Raw genomic sequence first — 20,617 nt, 5'->3', positions numbered from 1 at the left:
TTATTATTTGTAATTTCTCTTATATAGCTTCTGTGTATTGCATCACTTCAAAGGTCAAACTCTTTTATATAAGCCTAATACAGGGTCCAAGAAGGAACAAAGGCACTAGACCTGGTAAAGTAAAAGTGGGTTTGGTCTAACATTCAGTTGTTGCAGTTGTTTGCACCTGTTGAGAGCCGGCCTTGATTTCTATACAGAAAGGCAGCTGACGATATATATATATATATATATATATATATATATATATATATATATATATAGGCACAAAATGAGGAACCCGATATAAAATATGGTTGAATTAACATGATTAATTCGAATCGGGCAACGATGTTTGCTGGTCACACTGAAAACCACTTGGAAATGAAATGAAAAAGCAGCATACATGAATGAAGAAAATACAATGATTCAATGATGGCCATACATATTGAATCGTCTAGACTCTAGCCACCATCTTTCAGCTAGTTGGCTGATGAACATGGAATGGCAATAGCTTTAAGAAAACCTAAGGTCAAGGGGGTCATTTGACCCTCCTCGATCCTGAATAGCTACACCCTTGCTTAAAGTAGTAACAAGTGCATGTCACATAATCAAATTTAATGATGAAGATGATAGAAGTACTAAAAGGTCAAACAGAGCAGTATGTCAGGTACCAAATGATCATCATCTTTTGTAAACCAAGTATCAAATTGTCTATTTAGCCATACCTCAGGTATCATAGAAGAAATTTACCCCAATGAATATAGATAATAAAGAGGTTTCGTTGATTGTTTGTTGTTGCACGTATAGGGCATAACTTAAGCAATTATTTCGCTCATAAATATTGTAATTTTGAGTATTTTGCGATTCAGATTCTAAGAAATTTTTTTTATCTTAAGATTTAAACATTTGAGAGTATGAATATAAATGGTTACACGCCTGCCAAAGTTACAAGTAAGTGTTCAAAACATGTGTCTCTCCACCCAAACACAATGCATGAAGCCTTTCATTCCATTGCAAATAAATATATAAGTCGGATAATCACACAATTTCTTATAAGATTAAGCTTTGCATGAATGACATAGATATTTTTAGGAACAAATGCTACACTAGGGTTTAAGAAATAGACTATCCGATACTGAGATTGCCTTGTAATATAAAACTAAAGTGATGTAAAAAAGGTAGGAAAAAAAAAATTTAACAGGCTAAAATCTATCTATCTATTTATTTGTCGATACCATATTATAAAGTCAAGTGAAAAACTTCCCCAAAAAATCATTTAAAATAGTTATCATGGTAAAAAAACAGACAAAATATGAAAATCTGAAGAAATTAGTGAAAAAGTAACTTCCACGTTTTTTTTCCCCCATCAATGGCACGTGCATTGCATGGGTACGAGACTAATTCATATAAATCATGAGGGGCTTGAGTTACATTTTGAAAATTTAATATGGAACATCATTTTATGTACACTAGTTGATCACATAATTCAGGTTTTAAAGGAGGGAGGGAGGGAATCGATCACATCATTTCGTTTCGCCATCTGAATTTCAAATGTTAAAAGGTAAACAATTAAGATAATTAAGATAGAAAAGATTAACCAACTACATTGAGGTTCAATGCCCAGCAGGTCCCAACGTAACTACAACAAAACATTGGCCTAGCAATAGCAGCCCATTTCTCTTAATAGCCCAGATTCAAGCCCATCCGCAGTAGTGTTTCTTTCCCTATGAATATGATTCACTATGCTTCCATCCTCCAAATTCTTGTCCTCCATATTCCTGTTCTGCCTATAAAATGCAGCAACAACCGTACATCAATCAAACAAGACTACAAGTTTGGTATCAAGTCAAAATGGAAGTAAAAAAGAGAAAAATTGAATACCTTCTTGGTGAAAGTTACACCAACTTGAATTTCTCCACGGAAACTTTTATCTGCAGCAACCACACTATATTTCTTAGGATGTAATTCAGCTGATCCATTCTCCACACCCAGTTCCAATAACTCCTTAACATAGATCCTGCACGTTAATTAACGGCCAATTATGAGTCAGGACTTGGGCAAGTAAGGAATACATATCATTATATCTATGCCAGATGAACATTAGTTAAGAAATGAGGCATAGATTATCTGACAGGACAGAACACTGTTCATTTTCCTCACATTATATATTTATATGGAACTACTTACGTTGCTTCGCCTATGGTGTCATCAGCAGTGAAGGTGTCCTTATCCATTATTTTAAGGGTGAGCTTATACTGCTCGCCGGACCCTGGATACTCTACCCTGAATATTAATCTCTCATTCCACACCGGATTGCCACCTTGTCCTGCACAGGCATTTCGAATTAGTACATGTAGTCCTGTATAGTTTACCAGATAAACTAAGACAGCAGATAATAAAGAATTAGTAATAATGTGACTGATTTTTATATCATAACTAGGACTCTAATAATATGGTCTCATTTGATTATTTCCTATTGTATGAAGGCCTTTTCTTGGCCATGACTTTTAAGTACTTCAACTTCTACAAGGCAATTAACTTCGATACACCGTTTTAGTACAAATTTAAAGGAAGGAAGCATCATATTAACAAACTATGCCCACTTGCTTAAGCTGCTGTCAATAGAAGAATGCATAGCATAGAAGGGTCACCATCCAATGCCAATTTATTCACAACTATTGCTAGGAAAAGTTTACCATAGTTCCACACATTACAAAAGATATCAATTGATGTTTGCTAATGGTTAATGATCCTACTAAATGTGCTTGTAATATACCAATGGACTGTTCTCATTTCATTCTTCTGCTTTGTCAAAGCTCAAAATGGACATTTTAATCGAAGCATTTTCTTCAAGTAATTGATACAACCAAGGTTAAAACTCACCTCTGGCCACGCTGGTCCTGCGCTCTTGGCTTTTGTATTTCACCGCAACATAAGGATCCATACGACCTAATCAAATCATACATTATATGGGTAAAGAAATAACTAGAATCAATTTATGTCCAAACCAGACTCAAAAACAGATGTAAATCTCTAAATGGGACACCAAAACCACCCCTTGGGCTAAACAAGGACCTGTAAATTAAGTCTAATCCAGTAAAAGTGCTGGCTTTCTTCAAAGAAAACCAGAGAAACTTTAGTAGCAAAGTACTGGCAAGCTGAAGTTTATATGAACATGGAGAGGAACACAGTTGACTAAGTTTGAAGGCAGAAAACAAAGAAAGCATCAAAATTTGAAGAAACCCATCAACCAGTTTGGACTTTGGAGGATCATGGATCCTTTCAAGCTCAAACTTGCTTTACACCATTATCAATGAACTATAATTACAAAAAACCACAAAGACATACACATACGAACTCCAAGAAACAAAGGAAACAAAGATAAATTATACATACCAACGAAATCTGTGTCCCCAAGTCCTCTTGCATTCACAAGCAGCACTTCCATCAACCCAACTGCCATCTTCTCTTTCTCTCTGTCTCTCTCTGGAAAATTTCAATTTCTAAAAGAAGATTCTAATGGTTTTATAAAGGTGTAATGTAATGACCTTGAGGTTAGCTTGGTTTATAACGAAAATGGGTACTTGATCAAATGACGGGAGGTCAAATTCAGAAGTGAACAACGGGTTGTTACAGCCACCTCAGCCTGTATCAGGTCTTTGCCGTCTTGGTCTTCTTAAGTTAACCATAGCGAGTGGTACACGTTTTATGGGGAGGATAACAAAATATCTATGTACGTATTAAAGCCACCAGAGAAGAAAACAGAGGACTGGTCATTGGTTAGACTCAGTTCCCAATGGAACAGTTGACTTTAACAAAAACTCTACAAATATTTAGTTCGACGTGCAAAGGCGAAGGTGGGGTAATGTTGTCTTAGGGGTCATCGTCATAAAGATCCATATTCCTGTGATTTTCTTTCCTAACCTACAGAAGCAAAAAAGAACCCGAGCGATACCTTTGTCCATGATATCCAAAGGGATTTCAGGCAGCTTGAGCGGAAGAGCAAATAGGAGATACGCATTTTGCCGATCGTTTTCCAAAACTTTTAAGCCAAAAAGGGGCAATTCGATGCTGACTTACAAACTGAATGAGAGAGGAGATTTCAGATCCAGAAATGAGTAAAAGACATGGTGCCTCACAAAATACGTCCTAGGTAAGAACTGTGCATTTTGTAAACAAAGGATATCCTGCTTGGATCTCCAATATAAGAATTTAAGGTAGTATAAAAATGTGGGACTTTCTTCTTTTCTTTGAGGCAGACGAAATGAAACCATACTAGCATAGTACTTTCATTGGTCCAAAAGCAAGCAAACCAGGGTCTAATTGTTCATTGGTCCAAACGCAAGCAAACAACGGTCTAATTGTTCCAAATGTTTGAGACAAAACGCAACTCCGGCTTAAATTACTAATATTACACCATGAAGATTAAAAAATCTTCCAAATATGACTTCAGATTGCCTTGTCCTTATCTGCTGCGCCTAGGTGATAACTCAGCAGATCTGGACCTAGAACCAGATGGTGATCTTGATGCTTTATCAGGAGATCTCCAATTGCCTCGTGGTTCAATCTCCTCATCATACCTCGATTTCCTACAACATATTGGAAGGATCAGGATGACACCCTTATATATCAGACACAAGCAAACAACGCTAATTGTACAGTTTATCTCATTAAATTCAGCTAAATGCTCATGAATCAACCACTTCATCTAAATTATAGCTAGAAAAGTACTAAGAAACATATAGAGCCTTCAACTTACTTGTCATACCCTTCTCCATTTTCAGCTTGCCCAGCACCATTGTCATAACCTGGAGAATATGGCCTTCGATCATGATCACCACCTCTCTCAAGGGGAGAATCCCTTGATGACCTTGGGTGGTCAAGTGGTGAACGTGGATGGTCACGAGGTGACCTTGGGTGGTCACCACGCCTTCTAACTGGCGAAACAGATTCACCTCGTCGTCTTGGAGCAGGAGAATAAGACCTGGGAAAGAAGTTAATTTGTCAAATGTGTTCACTTGCTTTGCTAGCCATTAGATAAAAGATTATGGCAACATGTAAAACCTTCAAAACATACCTTGAGCGGTACCGACTTCTTGAACCTGATGGATAGTGTGGAGAGCGTGAACGAGAACGAGAACGTCCTGTGGCAATATCAGTTATAGAATAAAGATTAGTGTAATAGGTATCACTTCACATATTACATATAAGTGATATAACAAAATACATCTCATCATTCACTTCAGCAGTAGATGAGAAATATGAATATCCCACAGGTATCACTTTACATATTACAGAGTCAATATAATCCACATTGAGGGTCACACTGTAATATCAGAATTGATATAGTATAAAAGGAAAAACAAGGTATACCATAATGAGATGATCTTCTGTCCCCATAGCCTGATGATGGCCCTCTGCAGAGATTAAAATAGACAATTGTTATTTCAAACATACAAAGTCACGTCAATAAGTTTTGTTTTTGAGAGATAGAGAGGCTGCGTAGCAGAACCTACCTGACCCTAGTTCTTTGGCGCATCTCCTCTGGTCTTTTCCTTGTCTCTGCAGCAAGAACCACAGATATCTCCCTCCCAGCAAAAATTTTCCCATTCATATGATACTGAGCCTCTGCAGCTTCATAAGAATCCACAAATTGCACGAATGCAAATCCCCGAGGTTCCCTACACCAAAGATCAGAAAAACTTATGACAAGATCTGAAACATTAAGTGTGAATGAAACCGACTGAAAATTCCTAGAAGGACAATGACTTAAAAAAATTATCTTAGTACATTACCACCAAAGAATTACTCATTCTAACTCCCTTTACAAATCTAACACATCACCTCTGGAGCACTTCCACCTAAGTGGATGCTGAATTCACGTAAAGCAGGTAAAAATCGAAGCTTAGTGGCTAACCTTCGCTTCATAGTCAAGTATGAAAGGCAACTTCAAAACATGCAAGTAACTTGGAAATTCTTCACATTCTTTATAAGCACTTGAAATCAACGTTGCCCCAAATTCTTCAAATTCTTGTGACATTATAAGCACTTGAAATCAACGGTGTCTTCACCCAACTTCTATACATTGGTGTAATTATATAATTTCTCTTCAAACATTACTCTTAACACGATCGGAATACCACTATGTTAGGCAATGATAAACAGTAGGCCTTCATCAAAAGTGGGGCTTGGTCTTGTTTTAACTTCAAAGTTCAAACCAACACACCCCCTGACAAACCAGTTCAAAAATTCACTATGAAAATGAAAAATAAAACCTCCAAAAATAGTTCACGAATCCAAACACATGTATTTTAAGCCCTACTCACATACTCTAACGAATGATGCCAACAACGTGGGTAGCATGGGATCTGAAACAACTAGATATTCACATGATATTCTTATTGATCTATTCATTCGCATTAACTAACTATAAGCACGATAAACAAAAGACACATGCACCTTTTTTAAAACACCGCCTGAGGATTACATACATTGTTAAGCTGTCAAACTTATCCATTAGTCCATTACAGCAAGTTTCGACTAATTCTCAAGCAACATCACCACTAGCAAAAGTAAAGCTCACCCAGTATAGTAATCCTTGGGGATGTAGACATCCCGAACAAGCCCAAATCTCTCAAAGGGAACCCTCAGCTCTTCCGGCCTGCAAAATCACACAAATTCAGATCAAATATCCTAAACAAACACAAAAAGCCGAAAACCGAAACTCGATTCAAAGAATTGAGGACCTGCAATCCAGAGGAATGTTCCGGACCAAAAGGCTTCCGTTATTCTGCTCCCTGCGCTTCCTCGGCGGGCTTCTTCCCCGGCCACCACCGCCGCCGCCGTAGCCTCTCCTCGGAGGACTGTAGTACTCTGGGCTGTACCTCCTCATATTCACACTGCTACAAAAAAAAAAAAAAAAAAAAAACTATCAAAGATTGAATCGTAAAAAAATAGAAAGATCGCAAAAATAGAAAATCAAAGCTGTGATTATATGAAACCAAACAAACAAAGCCTGCTTTGAGATTAGGGTTTCAGGATTCAAAATCGACTGGTATATTGAAGAGTGAAGAGAAGCGAAGATGTGGTGTAGGTGGATTAGATTTACCTTGATTCTGCGGATTGCGAACCCTAAAGACGAGAGCTCCGGAAAGGTTTTAACTCTCAGATCTGAATTTGTGAAAGACTGGGGGAAACAACACCAATGGAATATGGAACCCTGGATTTTAAAGAAGCTTTGTACCAGTTCGGTTCAAGTCAAGTCTTCTTTCGGGTGGGCCCGTTTGTTTTACTGGATTTTTTCTGTGTAACTTCTATTTTTCTTTATTATTATTTAGGGGCTGTGACCACTTACCCAATTTTTGGCTAAAAATTGCCCACTTACTCCACCAAGAGTTTTTTAACCCCATTTACCCAATCTAACAATGTTTGACAGTATTACCCTTATTTTAATTAACAAATTAAATTTATATCTCTCTCTCCTCACACTTATCGATTTCACTCTCTCTCTTCCTCTCTCTTTCTCTAACCTCGTCTCAGGCTCTCTTTCTCTCTCTCTCTCTCTCTGAGCCACCACGCCCACCACTCCACCGTCGATGTCGACCTCCACCATCGCCGCTCCGTCCCACCGTCGGACCACCAGAGGATGACGCCATCTAACTCCACGATCCCAACCCCTCTGGGCTTCGTCGGTTTTGTTCGTCAGATGTCCGGGAAGCTCTCCACGCCGGAATCGGGTCTGGGCTTCCCTTGCAGGTCTCAGACGACGTCAAAACTGTGGTCTATTGGGGGGTAATAGACAGATTATTGCCCCCCACTAATTTCTTAACTGTGGTTAATTAATCACAGAAATTAGAGTTTTGATAAGTCTTATGTTGTTTTGAGTTTATTAAAGTACAATAATCTGTCAATGATAGTTAAGTGAAGGGTTCTGACTTAAAACGAAGACATTATTTGGGGGCAGTAATGTGTCTACTGCCCCCCACTAAACCATTAAAACTTGCACCAGTTAAGTGAAGGGTTCTGACTTCGTATGAAGACATTATTTGGGGGCAGTAATGTGTCTACTGCCCCCCACTAAACCATTAAAACTTGCACCAGATTCAAGGATTCACAGTGTATTGCACTTTATCACAAACAAATCAACAAGAGATGATTACTGTCTCCTAAGAAAGACATTATTGGGTGGCACTAATGTGTCTACTGCCCCCCAATAGACCATCAAACATTACACCGCTTCCTATGTTTCACAGATTATAGAAGTTATTCACACTCAAAACAACAGATAATGTCTAAAAACCCACATTTTGAGGGTCAATATTATGTCTACTGCCCCCCACTAGACTGACACAAACCAAACAACTTTTTTCATTTATCGACTACTGCAATTTAACACTACATTTACTTTGGAATAGCAGTTTTCAGTCCGTCAATAAATACAGCAGTCATCATTGGTCCCTAATACAAAGTCTACTGGGGGGCACTAATGTAACAAATTTTATGGTTATGACTGCACAATAGCATATAGCAGTTTTCAGTCCCATATAACAGACTTCAGTCCGTCGTTGATTCCTTCAGAAGGCCAACCCCGGCCTCGCCGAGCTTCTAAGCGACGAGGACCGTTGGCTTGGCGTCGAGCCTGGCCGCGGAGAGCACGACGACGAGTTTCGGCGCCGCGATGGCGAGAGCAGGCGTCGTGGGCGATCTGCTGGAGGGATGGAGGGAGGGAGAGAGAAATCCGACGTCGTCTGGAGAGAGAGAGAGAGAGAGAGAGAGAGAGATCGGTGAAGGGGGAGGAGAGAGAAATCAGTGAGGGGGGAGAGGGCAAAAAAGTCCCCAAAATAAATAAAAAGAAGAAAAAAAGAATTAATTGGGTAAAGGGAAAATAATCCCTTAGAGTGTTTTGGGTAAACGGGGTTAAAAAACAGTTAGTGGAGCAAGTGGGCAAATTTTAAGCTAAAATTGGGTAAATGAGCATTTTCCCTATTATTTATTTATAAAAGAGAATTTTTCCAATAAGAAAAAAAAAGATTTTATTTTTTATTTATTTTTTGTTACAAGATTTTTGAATATTTACATGTACAATAATTAGGTTCAAATTAAAAACAAATTTTGGGTGGATTTTTGTTTCTAAGACATTTGAAACATGTTTGTTTTTTTTAGCTATAAGAAAAGAAAAAACTACAATAAAAAATTACGAACACAATTCCCACCACTAAATGAAATGTTGGAAATACATAGACATTTGAAACATGTTCCATACCGCTAAAGTACTAGTTTTAACTTTTAAGCTACAAGACTCCCAAAACAGCAGAAACTAGTCATATTAGGCAAACCAATTCATACTTTAGCGGGAATAAAAATAAATACATTATATATGTTTTAAAAAAAAATTGCTTCTCGGGAAAAATTATTGTGATTTTCAGACAAAACCCTCGAAAACCCTCCTTAATTTTAAGCGGTTTGTAGGGAATCACTCAACTAATGAAAATTTCATCTCACACCTGTGTTGATCTAGACAAATAAGTAGTTTACAAAGGCCTCTAGAAGTCTTAAAATTAGACTACAGTGTAGTTAACAACAAAGGATGACCCATTCTAAGAACTAGTATAATTGTTTTCCATCTTTACTAGTAGAGAAATTCTTAGGTACGGGTTTCCTACCACGTGGCTTTAGGGCAAGCCAATCAGAAGAAATAAACCTAGTAAACTCATGATGAGAAGTTTCTCTTGTGTCTTCCAAGCCATCGATAATCAGCACTCTCCCAAAACTCGATCATGTACTGGAGAAACTAACTTTCTGCAGCCAACACAATATCATATATACTGCAAATATCACTCCTAGATGGTGCTAGTCATCTTCAACTTTAAACACCACTTCCATTGAGCTTCTTACTGCTGAAAGGTACAAGAACATGGAAACTTGTGGTGTACAACTGTGTGTAGGCCTGTAGGGGAGCAAGGACCCCAGAAGAACTGTGCCACTAACATGCAACTGCAACATCTGCTTCAGGTTCAGGTTGCAAGTTGTCAGACTCGGAGACCAAAGGACTCTTCTGGAACTTGTTTCTTAGCTGGCCACAAGCTGCATCTGCATCAAGGCCCCTTGTTTGACGTGTGCTAACAGTTATTTTACCGGACTCCAGAGCAGCAGCAAATGCCTGGACCTGTTAAATGAATTTTCCAAATGAAAAACAGCAACTAAAGAAGTAAACAAAAGCATAAATAAATAAACAGCAAGTAATGCGGTGCCTTAGATTAAAAATCAAAGGGAAAGTGGAACAACACAAATAAGTACGTACAGCTCTCTTGGATGGACGCTTATACTCAGAACCTTCTATTGGATTAAAAGGTATCAAGTTCACATGATAACCTCGTCCCCACTGATGAAGTAGCTCTGCAAGTTCACGTGCGTGCTCTACTGCATCATTGACTCCAGCTGCTCAAAAAAATATCAGAGATGACATAACATCAATTCAGGTGTTAAAGCATACAATGGATGTGAAAGGGAACAAACAAAAATATAATAACTTTCAGTACCTAAAAGCGCATACTCAAAGGAAACGCGCCTATTTGTTTCATTGAAATAGTCGCTGCAATCCTTCATAAGTGCACTTAGAGGATATGCTTTCGCACTTGGTACAATTGTTTCCCTAAGTTTCTGGTTAGGAGCATGCAGGCTGATGCAACAAGAAGATGAGAACTGTATTAGGGAAAATCATACAGACTTGCTCAAACTGAAGTGAAAAGTATGAAACTTCTTCTCTACTTTACATTTGACAAAAATTAAATGATAAACCAAAAGTAAATCCATAGGGATTGCAGAAAGGAGGAAGCAGACTAAGAGAGGTGATACTTGATGGCCAGTGCTCATCACTCATAACATTCTCCTTTTATATATTTCCAAAGAATAGAAGGGATATCCATTTTCTTATGATTTAATAAACTGAGATCTACTTTGCTAATTAATTCATGTCAAAAGGACAACATGACTGATGCACAAGAAAATCCCGCATATTAATAATCGATTATCGAATGAAACTAATGGTTTTGGGGTTGCCAAATTCCATCATATGAGGTAAGGTTGTGGTACTGGTACTGGTCTGAAACTAGAGATTCAGGATTGCACAATGTCTTTAAAAAGTTGGCAAAAGAAGGCAATGCTTACATGCTTCTCACTCCTGACACGAAAGCTTTATTATTGCAGCATCAAGATAAAATCAAACAAAGGAAATGGGTTTAAAACACCTATAGTGATTGTGGCCATAAGTATTTAATGTTGAGCTGAATTCAATAACTAACACCCGAGCAGTTCAATAACTACTTTTCCATCTTTCTTATTGAAATTAATATACCTGACAGCCAATGTTGACTGAAGCTTGTGAGATGCCAGCCTTTTAATTGTATTTGGAACCCCCACAGTAGAAATTGTCATCATTCTTTGCCCAATTTGCACATCCTTAACAATCAAAACAAACCATACATGAGTTTTCACTTAGACTGCCATACTAACATCGTTACAACACGATAAACATTATAGGTCAATCATACTAAAGAGCCCTCCAGCATAAATTAGTTTCATATGACTTAGGGTCACAATCAGATAAGCCTATTGGAAGGTTATTTGAGAACTTTTGGAATTGAAATAAAGCACAAAACAAAATTTATTTCCTGAAAGCTTCTATTCATATCTAATTCATCCAAATTGAACCATTGTCCCAATCTGTTGCTCGGTAAACATATGGGGATTGGTTGGAGCTTAATGCTATGAAGTGCTGTGTTTACTTCCATGATTCTATGACACATATATAGAGAAGCAGCTAGTCTTTTATTGCCCAAAGTAGTTGGAATGCACCTTATTCAAGCACTGGTGTGCTTCAAGTACAGACTTGAGGTTCATCATTGGTTCACCCATTCCCATGAACACTACATTAGTCACCCTATGCTGGAATATCTCCTCAATAGCCAAAACCTGTGAATATAAATGTATTACAATCACATTTATGCTAAACAAAGTCAAGCTAGTTTATGTGACCGGATAAAACAGCAACAACTGTACTTGTAAAGACGTCTTTTAAGAAAATTTCAACTCATGCAAGTTCACATATTAGGTAAACAAGGGAACAGACAAACAGCTCCCACTCAATATGGATTTTGAAGAGGAAGAATGGAAAAGACAACTGATACCTGCTCAACAATTTCATGCCTCTTAAGGTTCCTTGAAAACCCTCCTTTTCCTGTTGCGCAAAAAGAGCAACGCAGAGGGCATCCCACCTGTTCACCATTTCACCCATTCAAGTAAGCCAAACATGAAAATACTATCGTGCACCGTACAGTGGACCTCCAAGGGTAACATTAAATATAATATATAGTGCGGAAAATTTATTAATGACTGAATCCTATCCTGGAAAATCACCTGTGATGAGACACATGCTGTAAGGCGCATCAAACCCTTCTCGTCTTGAACCGGTATGCCAACAGTTTCAATCAATCGGTTATCCTCCAACTTTATCAATAACTGCAAGATTAATTAACCAACAGAAGCTAACAATCATCACTTTGCTGAATTCTGAGCATCAAAGTTATATAAAGAAAGTGCCATATTCTCAATTCAACATCAGTTCGGCGCCTAAATTGCTCGGGAAAAAAAAAAAAGAAACAAATATATGTATGAGCAAGAAATCTAAATTACCTTAACAGTGCCATCAGCAGCAGTAACAGTATTGTAAATAGGTGACCTCCCAACCTTCCATCCAGCTTCCTCAAGCTCATTCCTGAATGCCAGAGGCACTGCAACATAAACAACACTAATATACCATAATCCACCCAAAAAAAAAAAAAAATTAAAAAAAAATTGCTTACCTTGACTGAAATCCTGAATGTCTTTAATCTTTCTTTTGTAAATGAGATGATGAAGCTGCTTGCCTCTGTAGCCTTGCTACACACACATTGTAAAACACAGAGAGATAAGCCCATGGAATTTGAAGAAATGGTTTCGATTTTGAGCAAGTAAAATAGAGGCATTGAAGACTTCTTTACCTGACTGAAGTCAAGGGCGAGCTGCTGGAGTTCCGGTTCGGACAAGCCGAGCAGGACGCGCGAGTCGGCCGGGGTGGCGCGTGGAGTGGGAGTGGTGGAGAGGTTCATGGTGGTGGTGTTGGTGGCCAAGGCGCGAGTACGGACGGCACGCGCGAGGGGACGGAGCACACGCGCTGGATTAGCGCCGTTGATGTCGCTGTCATCATTATGGGGAGTGGTTTTTGCTTTTGCTCTGGCCAAGTGAAGAAGCGAAGATGATGGAGTAGGAGGAGGAGGAGGAGGAGCAAGACGATAGTGCTAAAACCTCAGTTTGTGGTTTTGTGGTGTTGGGCTGTAATGGGCTATAGGCCCAAGTAGGCTAAAGCCCCTACTGTGCGAAGTGGCGAAGATATCGGGTAACCCATATAACAAGCTAAAAAACCAAAGGCCCAGCATATATCGATGGTGGCGACCCTCACAAGGCGGTAGATATCACTGGTTAAAGGCTCCTTCTCTTGTGACTTTGCAACTTCGAGTCGTTGGTTAAATTGCTTATATAGGATCTCACAAATGAATTTCAAATCTTCACACATATTTATAGAATGAAATAAGGTAGCAGATGCTCTAGCAGTCTAGCTAATCATAAAACATCTTTGTCAGAGCAAGTATGGTGGGATATGCCTCCTCCATTTCTCTTGTCGTTCTATGAGAGTGATATTTTGGGTCTTCCACAGTTTTGATTTCGTTGACTTGTTTGTTTTACTTGTTTATTCTGGAGGTTTTGGTTAGGCCCCCCTCCATTGTCATTCGTATTTTTTTTGGCTTAATAAATTGGAGTGTTAGAGAGATTGTTCCTCTCCTATCACTCATTGCTAAAAAAAAAAAAAAAAAAAAAAATTTACCTTGTTAGACACTCATCAATAAGTCAATACTAAACTTATAACTTATATAACACCGCTTAAGACATAGCTAACTTGCAGTTAAGTTAGCACTTCGCAGACTATATACTCTTGCGTTTTGTTACCAAATCAACGTTGTAATCAGCAATCATGACCAACAAGACCGATCAATTCATAAGTTTATTCATATTTGTGCACCATGTTGTTTCACTTGTATCAGTTGTATGTGTTCGATACATAAAAAGAAAAGACTTGGATGAGCCATAACAGGACGGAGCTAAAAAGCGGAATCTTAGATGAGGCTTGAGTATCTTTGTTATTCATCAGAGCTTCTAAGCTTGCCTATCTACTTAAAGAACTCCATAACCCAAAAATTACAGACAAAACATTCATATCTGATGCCGCGAAACCCAGCAGCAATTGCCAAGGCTAGGAATTCTTGTTCACTTCGCTCTTTCCCTCTCGGGCAATGTGTCATCATAAGCACATCCATTTGCGAGGTGCTCTTCACACCAGTGCTGGTCTCTGGCACAACTGGAAGAAGTTCTTCCACAACAATTACTTTTCCATTGTCTGGTATAGCACTGTAACAATTTTTCAGGATCGTCAAGCAGCGCTCATCACTCCAGTTATGAAGTATCCACTACAATTTAGCAAAACATGGCAACATCAAATTGCCCATTCTTTACAAAACGAATTCTAAATGGATAAGCTTCACAAGTTCACAAAACAAAAACACAATGGTTAAGAAATTGAAAAATAATCACCTTCATAAAAATGGCATCCCCACTTGGAACACTTGCGAACATGTCTCCTCCTACATGGTCCACTCCTACAAAGTAATTTAACCCCCAAATTAGACAAAAGAAAGTGATGACTGTGAACGGGCAGTTTCAAACATACTATAATATCTATAACCACTAAACCAGCCTGGAGAAATTAAGTTGTTAAAAAAAAAAAGACCAATAATGTATACATTACAGTACAATACTTGGTCATATATACCAGTGTAAGAAGGGGCATCTTTGATGACATGAGGCAAGTCAAAGTTGATGCCCTTAATATCAGGATATCTAGAAGTGATTAGGCTAAGAGTCACTCCAAGGCCACCCCCAACATCAACAAGTTGCTTAAGGTGCTCAAAACCCTTGTAGAGATCAAGAATTTTCTTGATAACAATAGTGGTGTGGTCGAACATTGCTGTGTTGAACAATTGGTTAAACCTGGCGTCCAAACCTGGATACTCAAAGAGATGTGTGCCATAGACCCTGTTAAATGGGATTCCTCCTTCCATAACAGCACCTTTCAACTGGAACCTATATTTCAATGTGTTCCAAATTAGAGTTAGGAACTGAAATCAAATGTGCAAGTTTAAAGATCTTAATGTTTTTTGTTTTCTGGACTCGTGAAATAATGATGCCCTTTCTTTAATTATTGATCAATTATTTCTGGTACGTACTTGTGTACTGAAATGGAGATATTGAGTGATTTCTCCACTCACTCCGCTAATATACAGAAAAGAAGACAATTAAGTTATACTACATACCTTGTTCTCGTGCGAGTTAATCTATACTATGATTTAAGAAAATGAACTTTATTAATATCCATATTTCATCTATAGTTTATACTAATTAAACTTGAAATTCTTTAGGCCTCGTTTGGTCACGGAAAGGAAAGTAATTCTTTTGACTTTCTCAAGAACTTTCTATTCGGATGTTTGGTAACATTAGGAAAGTTATTGAAAAGTTTATAATTAATAGAATAAAATAATGTGTTGTGAGTAATAAATGCAAGGAAAGAAGGAATGAGGGAAGTGATTCATTTGGTGTTTGGAATGAACCACTTTCCCTCTTATTTTCCTTTCCTTTCCTTTTGTATCCCAAATGCAAGAAAGGAACAAGGTGTTACACTCCTTAGTTTACAATCTACATTATTTTTTTTTTCTCTTTTTGGTTGAAGTTTTTATAAAAAGATAAAACTCAAGTCACTTAAAAAAAACTAGAACAAAACACACCCGATGGGTGTGGATAATTATTAATTAAATAGATGTGGAAAAGCTTTTTTCAAAATAAGTGGGGAGTTATTACAAATAGTGGGAAGTATTGTCTTACATGAAATGCACATAGTGGGTAAGTGGGAAGTTATCTGCAGATAAGTAAATTATTGTTTTCTTATTTTTTTTCAATTTTGATTTTGTTATTTACCTTCTTATCCCTTAATTATTAAATATAATTTCAAATTAATATATGATGTAAGGATTCATATGTAATTTCATATGCATTTTGGCTAACAAAACCTCTTTTCTTAATAATAGTATAGATATATATACTAAAAAATGAAACTTGGAGTGTGAATTGTAAAATGTGAATTTCACTTCCATTCTTTTAAAAGAAACAAGGAAAAGAGAACTAATTAACAAGTAAATACAAACCAGCTGTCCAAGAAGACCTTGTCTTGATTCAAAGCCATCAGGGCGCCTAGAGAAACACCATTTTCATCACTCTTCACAAAGTACTTGGACACATGAGCAAGACTATAAACCCTATGAAAATTAGGCCTATCACTATGATCATCATCATTAGTATTAATCACAGTGCAATTGAGCACAGAGTGGCTTGCTAGTAGCCTGAGGATCCGATCCAACATCATGGGTGCCTCGGGGTTCTCGGTGCCTATCTGAGCTGCAATCTGGGATGAGGAGAGACCAACACCCCCACCAGCTTTGGCTATGATGTCGAAAACTCCAAGCTCAACTGCTAATTTCATGGACATGGATAACACAACTGAAGTCACCAGCTGCATCGCATAGCAGAAGTTTTCTTCTTCTTCTTTTGTGGACGCCATTACAGGCATAGAACTGTCTATGCTCATTCTGAACTCAAAGGAAACCCGTTTTATTTATAGGGTGCAAAGCATACAATATAACAGTTACTTGGTGAATGATTTTCTTTATTAGGCAATGAATTATTGAAGTGATGAAGGGAGAGGGAATTATTGAAGTGGAGGACCCAATGTCATTAATTCATCATAAAAGACATGTTTCATATATGTGTATTAATTGAAGTGATGAAGGGAGAGGGAATTATTGATTTATTGTAGTGGAGGACCCAATGCTTTACAGAGTGAAACGTGTGGCCGGCAGAACCAGAATTTAAACATTGGGGGGTTGAGACATAAATTAAAAAAAAAATCTATTCTGAAAAGAAATAAAAAATTATATTCAATATATTCCATAAGTAAACACAGTTCCGCCATGTCCGATCAAGGATAAGTCAAAGCACAAAAATATTTTTATGTATCCATATATCTATCTATTATCACTAACATGGCTTTTATCACCAGCTGGTCCATCCTTTGCCAACCCAAAATCAGAGAGTTTGGCATTATAGGTCTGGTTATTTTGAATGAAAAAAGAATGAAGCCTCAGTAAGTCTACCAGAAATCTTCGAAAAGCAATAAGATTCAACAGTTAAATGTTTCACTTACTGAATCCAGCAGGATATTAGAGGTTTTAACGTCCCGATGGATCACGTTTCCCTCAGTACCGTGAAGAAATGCTAGAACCTTAGCAGCACCAAGGGCAATCTTCATCCGCAGGGTCCACGAAAGTGGCTGAAGGTAAGAAATAAGAATCCCCTGTTCCCACAACATTTCAGTTCAGATACTATATTTCGTATCAGAAATGTTTGATCCCCTTTTTAAGTATATTGCTTCATTTAAAGAGTGAATATAGTACTTCATAACTCACTTCCATATAGATGAATCTCCAACCTTCTACGAGGCATAAATTCATAAACCAGAAGCCGGTGGTCATCCTCAAAGCAATAACCCAACAATTTCACATATTTGGATGACGCAGCCTTCCTAGGTAGTCAATTTCTGTCTACAGTTCAAGAGACACTAATAAATATCAGCGCAAACATTACATGTAAATTTTTTTTATCTATAACAACTATTAGGGAAGATTCATTGAGATTGTTTCATGAAACCGAACAATGTCCACTTTGACAGCTGGTAATTAACCATTTTAATCTCCTCTTTTAGCATTGGACATCAATTATTCTCCAATGTGCACCACTATGCCATACATCTTATATAATTAAGCCAATTCTTGAAGGAATGGTTAAATTTTTGAACTATCATATATGCCCTCACATAATATAGATATTAATATATAAATTATTTATATGTGAGGATAAGTCCGATAAGATAGTCAATTGACTATATCATATTTCAAAATATTGCAAATACCTCCCATGAAAAATAGAGAAACTTCCTCAAAATCAGGAGAGAAACTGTTGTAACTTTTTTTAATTTAAAAAAATAAAGATAAAAACCAATTGACATGTGCTCCGCTAGTAAGTAGTAACTAATAATATTAAAATACACTAGGTCCAAGACACCAACAACCAAAAACGAATCAACAAGACATTGTGAAAGTGCATGCAAACAGATGAAGGATATAAGTGAAACAAGTGAAATTTGTTGAGTGTATAGATCTCACATGGAAAAAAAAGGACCTTACATATCAATTGAATTGAAGCCCTTATAATAAGGACCACTAAAATGAGGACTAGTTTAGAACTTTGTATTAAACCTATTTTTCGATCACATTTCCACTAAAAAAAGGATATGTCTCATGATATGAAGACATAGCTAACATATAAGTTAGCATTCAGCAGCAAGGTTTTAAATATCTGTATCTTCATATGTATCGGTACTTTGAAAAAAGGAGATATCAGAAATATCGGAGATATATCAGGGATACAGGGTAACAAAATGTCGTTTTTGAAAAAAGTCAATTTATTAGAAATTTAGAACTACATATAAATACATATGAATGTCAACTTCATCTACATCCAAAAAGAGATTCTAGGAGGTTGAAAAGCCGCTCGCTGGTTTACGAAAATGCAATAATCAGACCAAGACATATGACCCATATATGGCTTTATTTGCAATGTCATCCATATATGGTTCCTTGACTTCCTTCTGCAATGTCATTTGGCCTCATTTGAATAATTGAACCTTTATGGCTTTATCTTTTTTCTATTATTCAACTACAGAGTTACAAACTACATACAGAGTTACAGACATAGTCGCAGACTACATAGTACCAAATCTGCATTTAGACTTTTAGAGAATTACTTCTCACCCAAAATCAAGGATTCAATTTCGGTTTCGGTACTTCAAATTTAAGGAAATTTCGGAGAAAGTTTCGATTTCGGTGGAAATTTCAGTTAAAATAAAGAAATCACATTAATTGCATTTATAAAATGATATTTTTGAATGAAACTTTTACATAGACTAAACTAATCTATAATAAACCTATTTACAATGTAACCTCTGTAAAATTATACATTAATTATAATAATATTGTAATATTTAGTATGGACGAATAATTAACTAGTATTGTAGTATGTTGCTAAACTAGTGTTTTTATCTATGTGTAAGTATAAAAGTGTTGTATATTGATAATGTGAATGTGATTTTTTATTTTTATTTTTTTTTTATGGTTGGAATCTACTCAATCTAGTGAGAGGCATGGTTATCAAAACTACTACAATGTGATTCAATTTAGCTGGTTGAACTGTTTCCATTTAGTATCATTCAATAATGCTCCCAAATTTGGACTTGATTTTTCTTTAAGTCTCAGGATCTAACTTAATTGTTCAAAAAATTATTTATTTTCTTTTTTATTTAATATTTTATTTTACTATTTACCATACTGCCACTCAATTATTAAAAATTAACATAAGATCTAAGACTTTTACTATCTTTTCACAATCAAAGTGGGTTCTCTTAAATATAAATATAGAGATATAGATAAGTATTGGTTGGTTCACTAGGTTGGTTGTTGTTACGTCTAAATTAAAAATGAGTATGATGTTTTAATCAACTAGTCAAAATGGGTTCTCTTAAATATAATATAGATGAGTGTTGGTTTGTTGTTGTTACATCTACATTAAATCGGAGTATGATGTTTTAATCATAGTTAATAATTTTTCATATTATACGCGAATAAAACATGTTTTTATGTTTTTTTTTATAATATTAAGTAATTCAGCGAACTAATTGATAAAATATCTTAATAATACAAGTACGTATTTTTCGTATACTATAAACTTCTTGTTTATTACTAACTATGGTTTTAATCAACCATATCATGTATCTAATCGAAAAACTATATCATGTATATAATTGAAAAAATCATATTAGTAATGTATTCAAATATCTTAATCTGTAGACTATTTCAAAGAAAATGAGTGAAGCCTATTATTTTTAAGGAAGTCCATTGAAAGAAAATTCCCACACAATAGTCCACCATCTTAATTTGGACGTAAATAATTGGGGCAATTGTAGAACAAATCCTCCACAAGATATTGATTAATTCATGGTTAGAAAATGCTGATTGAGACACTTGGCAATAATACAATTTTTATTTTTACAATTAAGCTTCTTAACACACTCTCGTTCCACCATTTTTTCTGCATACCTTCCTCAGCAAGTGGGTGATGTCACTTTTGGGAAGCGACCAATTTAACCCTGAAATATCGTTAGTAGTATAAGCAAATAGGGATCGTTCTATTCCGGGGATTGAGGGTACACCTGTCATTATCAAACAATTAAACAATTAAAATTAAAACAAAGTATAATATTTACAAAAATATAACAAAATATATACATATTTACGAAAAGGGGGGATTTTTGTTTTTGGTTTTCTAT

General features: G+C 36.6%; 4 protein-coding genes across 6 annotated transcripts; all 4 read right to left on the bottom strand.

The window, feature by feature from the left end:
• Positions 1-1,411: 1,411 nt before the first annotated feature.
• On the bottom strand, positions 1,412-4,087 carry LOC112164105 (16 kDa phloem protein 1). Its single transcript, XM_024300344.2, has 5 exons — positions 3,376-4,087; positions 2,863-2,928; positions 2,167-2,305; positions 1,861-1,996; positions 1,412-1,766 (listed from the first exon to the last, which is right to left on the bottom strand). The coding sequence occupies exons 1-5, from the start codon at positions 3,440-3,442 to the stop codon at positions 1,704-1,706; spliced, it is 471 nt and encodes a 156-aa protein (XP_024156112.1). The 5' UTR covers positions 3,443-4,087; the 3' UTR covers positions 1,412-1,703.
• A 196-nt stretch (positions 4,088-4,283) lies between these two features.
• LOC112182760 (serine/arginine-rich SC35-like splicing factor SCL30) lies at positions 4,284-7,245 on the bottom strand. 2 transcript variants are annotated; one of them, XM_040509451.1, is made up of 8 exons: positions 7,088-7,245; positions 6,726-6,881; positions 6,563-6,640; positions 5,496-5,660; positions 5,353-5,396; positions 5,057-5,123; positions 4,739-4,963; positions 4,284-4,568 (listed from the first exon to the last, which is right to left on the bottom strand). In XM_040509451.1, exons 2-8 carry the CDS (start codon positions 6,869-6,871, stop codon positions 4,445-4,447), a joined length of 849 nt encoding a protein of 282 aa, XP_040365385.1. In that variant the 5' UTR covers positions 6,872-6,881; positions 7,088-7,245; the 3' UTR covers positions 4,284-4,444. The 2 variants fall into 2 exon arrangements, with proteins under 2 accessions (XP_040365385.1, XP_024177068.1); XM_024321300.2 differs by having other exon boundaries at positions 6,726-6,878; positions 7,088-7,232.
• Positions 7,246-9,505: 2,260 nt separating this feature from the next.
• Positions 9,506-13,237, bottom strand: LOC112200496 (probable dual-specificity RNA methyltransferase RlmN). The gene is given in 11 exon segments (XM_024341565.2): positions 9,506-10,144; positions 10,280-10,416; positions 10,518-10,657; positions 11,333-11,436; positions 11,833-11,949; positions 12,165-12,251; positions 12,394-12,495; positions 12,670-12,767; positions 12,840-12,915; positions 13,017-13,162; positions 13,165-13,237. Coding segments are annotated over 11 exon segments (1,248 nt in total). The 5' UTR covers positions 13,223-13,237; the 3' UTR covers positions 9,506-9,961.
• Positions 13,238-14,045: 808 nt separating this feature from the next.
• LOC112177138 (anthranilate N-methyltransferase) lies at positions 14,046-16,815 on the bottom strand. Of its 2 annotated transcripts, none has more exons than XM_040512022.1 (4): positions 16,326-16,815; positions 14,900-15,210; positions 14,662-14,726; positions 14,046-14,478 (listed from the first exon to the last, which is right to left on the bottom strand). In XM_040512022.1, the coding sequence occupies exons 1-4, from the start codon at positions 16,763-16,765 to the stop codon at positions 14,338-14,340; spliced, it is 957 nt and encodes a 318-aa protein (XP_040367956.1). In that variant the 5' UTR covers positions 16,766-16,815; the 3' UTR covers positions 14,046-14,337. The 2 variants fall into 2 exon arrangements, with proteins under 2 accessions (XP_040367956.1, XP_024171124.1); XM_024315356.2 differs by having other exon boundaries at positions 14,046-14,537; positions 16,326-16,812.
• Positions 16,816-20,617: the final 3,802 nt, after the last annotated feature.

This window comes from Rosa chinensis, chromosome 1, assembly GCF_002994745.2.
Source record: "Rosa chinensis cultivar Old Blush chromosome 1, RchiOBHm-V2, whole genome shotgun sequence".
Lineage (NCBI taxonomy): Eukaryota > Viridiplantae > Streptophyta > Magnoliopsida > Rosales > Rosaceae > Rosa > Rosa chinensis.
This window is presented reverse-complemented; position numbering and strand designations above follow the sequence as displayed.

Coding starts and splice junctions, on each gene's coding strand:
- LOC112164105 (XM_024300344.2), bottom strand. CDS start 3,442: ATGGCAGTTGGGTTGATGGAAGTGCTGCTTGTGAATGCAAGAGGACTT. Junction 2,929..3,375: donor TGGGGACACAGATTTCGTTG/GTATGTATAATT, acceptor TGATTTGATTAG/GTCGTATGGATCCTTATGTT. Junction 1,997..2,166: donor GACACCATAGGCGAAGCAAC/GTAAGTAGTTCC, acceptor ATTAACGTGCAG/GATCTATGTTAAGGAGTTAT.
- LOC112182760 (XM_040509451.1), bottom strand. CDS start 6,871: ATGAGGAGGTACAGCCCAGAGTACTACAGTCCTCCGAGGAGAGGCTAC. Junction 5,661..6,562: donor CCCAAGGATTACTATACTGG/GTGAGCTTTACT, acceptor TCTTTGGTGTAG/GGAACCTCGGGGATTTGCAT. Junction 5,397..5,495: donor CGCCAAAGAACTAGGGTCAG/GTAGGTTCTGCT, acceptor TAATCTCTGCAG/AGGGCCATCATCAGGCTATG.
- LOC112177138 (XM_024315356.2), bottom strand. CDS start 16,765: ATGAGCATAGACAGTTCTATGCCTGTAATGGCGTCCACAAAAGAAGAA. Junction 14,727..14,899: donor AGATGCCCCTTCTTACACTG/GTATATATGACC, acceptor ATTACTTTGTAG/GAGTGGACCATGTAGGAGGA. Junction 14,538..14,661: donor GGGATGCCATTTTTATGAAG/GTGATTATTTTT, acceptor GCTAAATTGTAG/TGGATACTTCATAACTGGAG.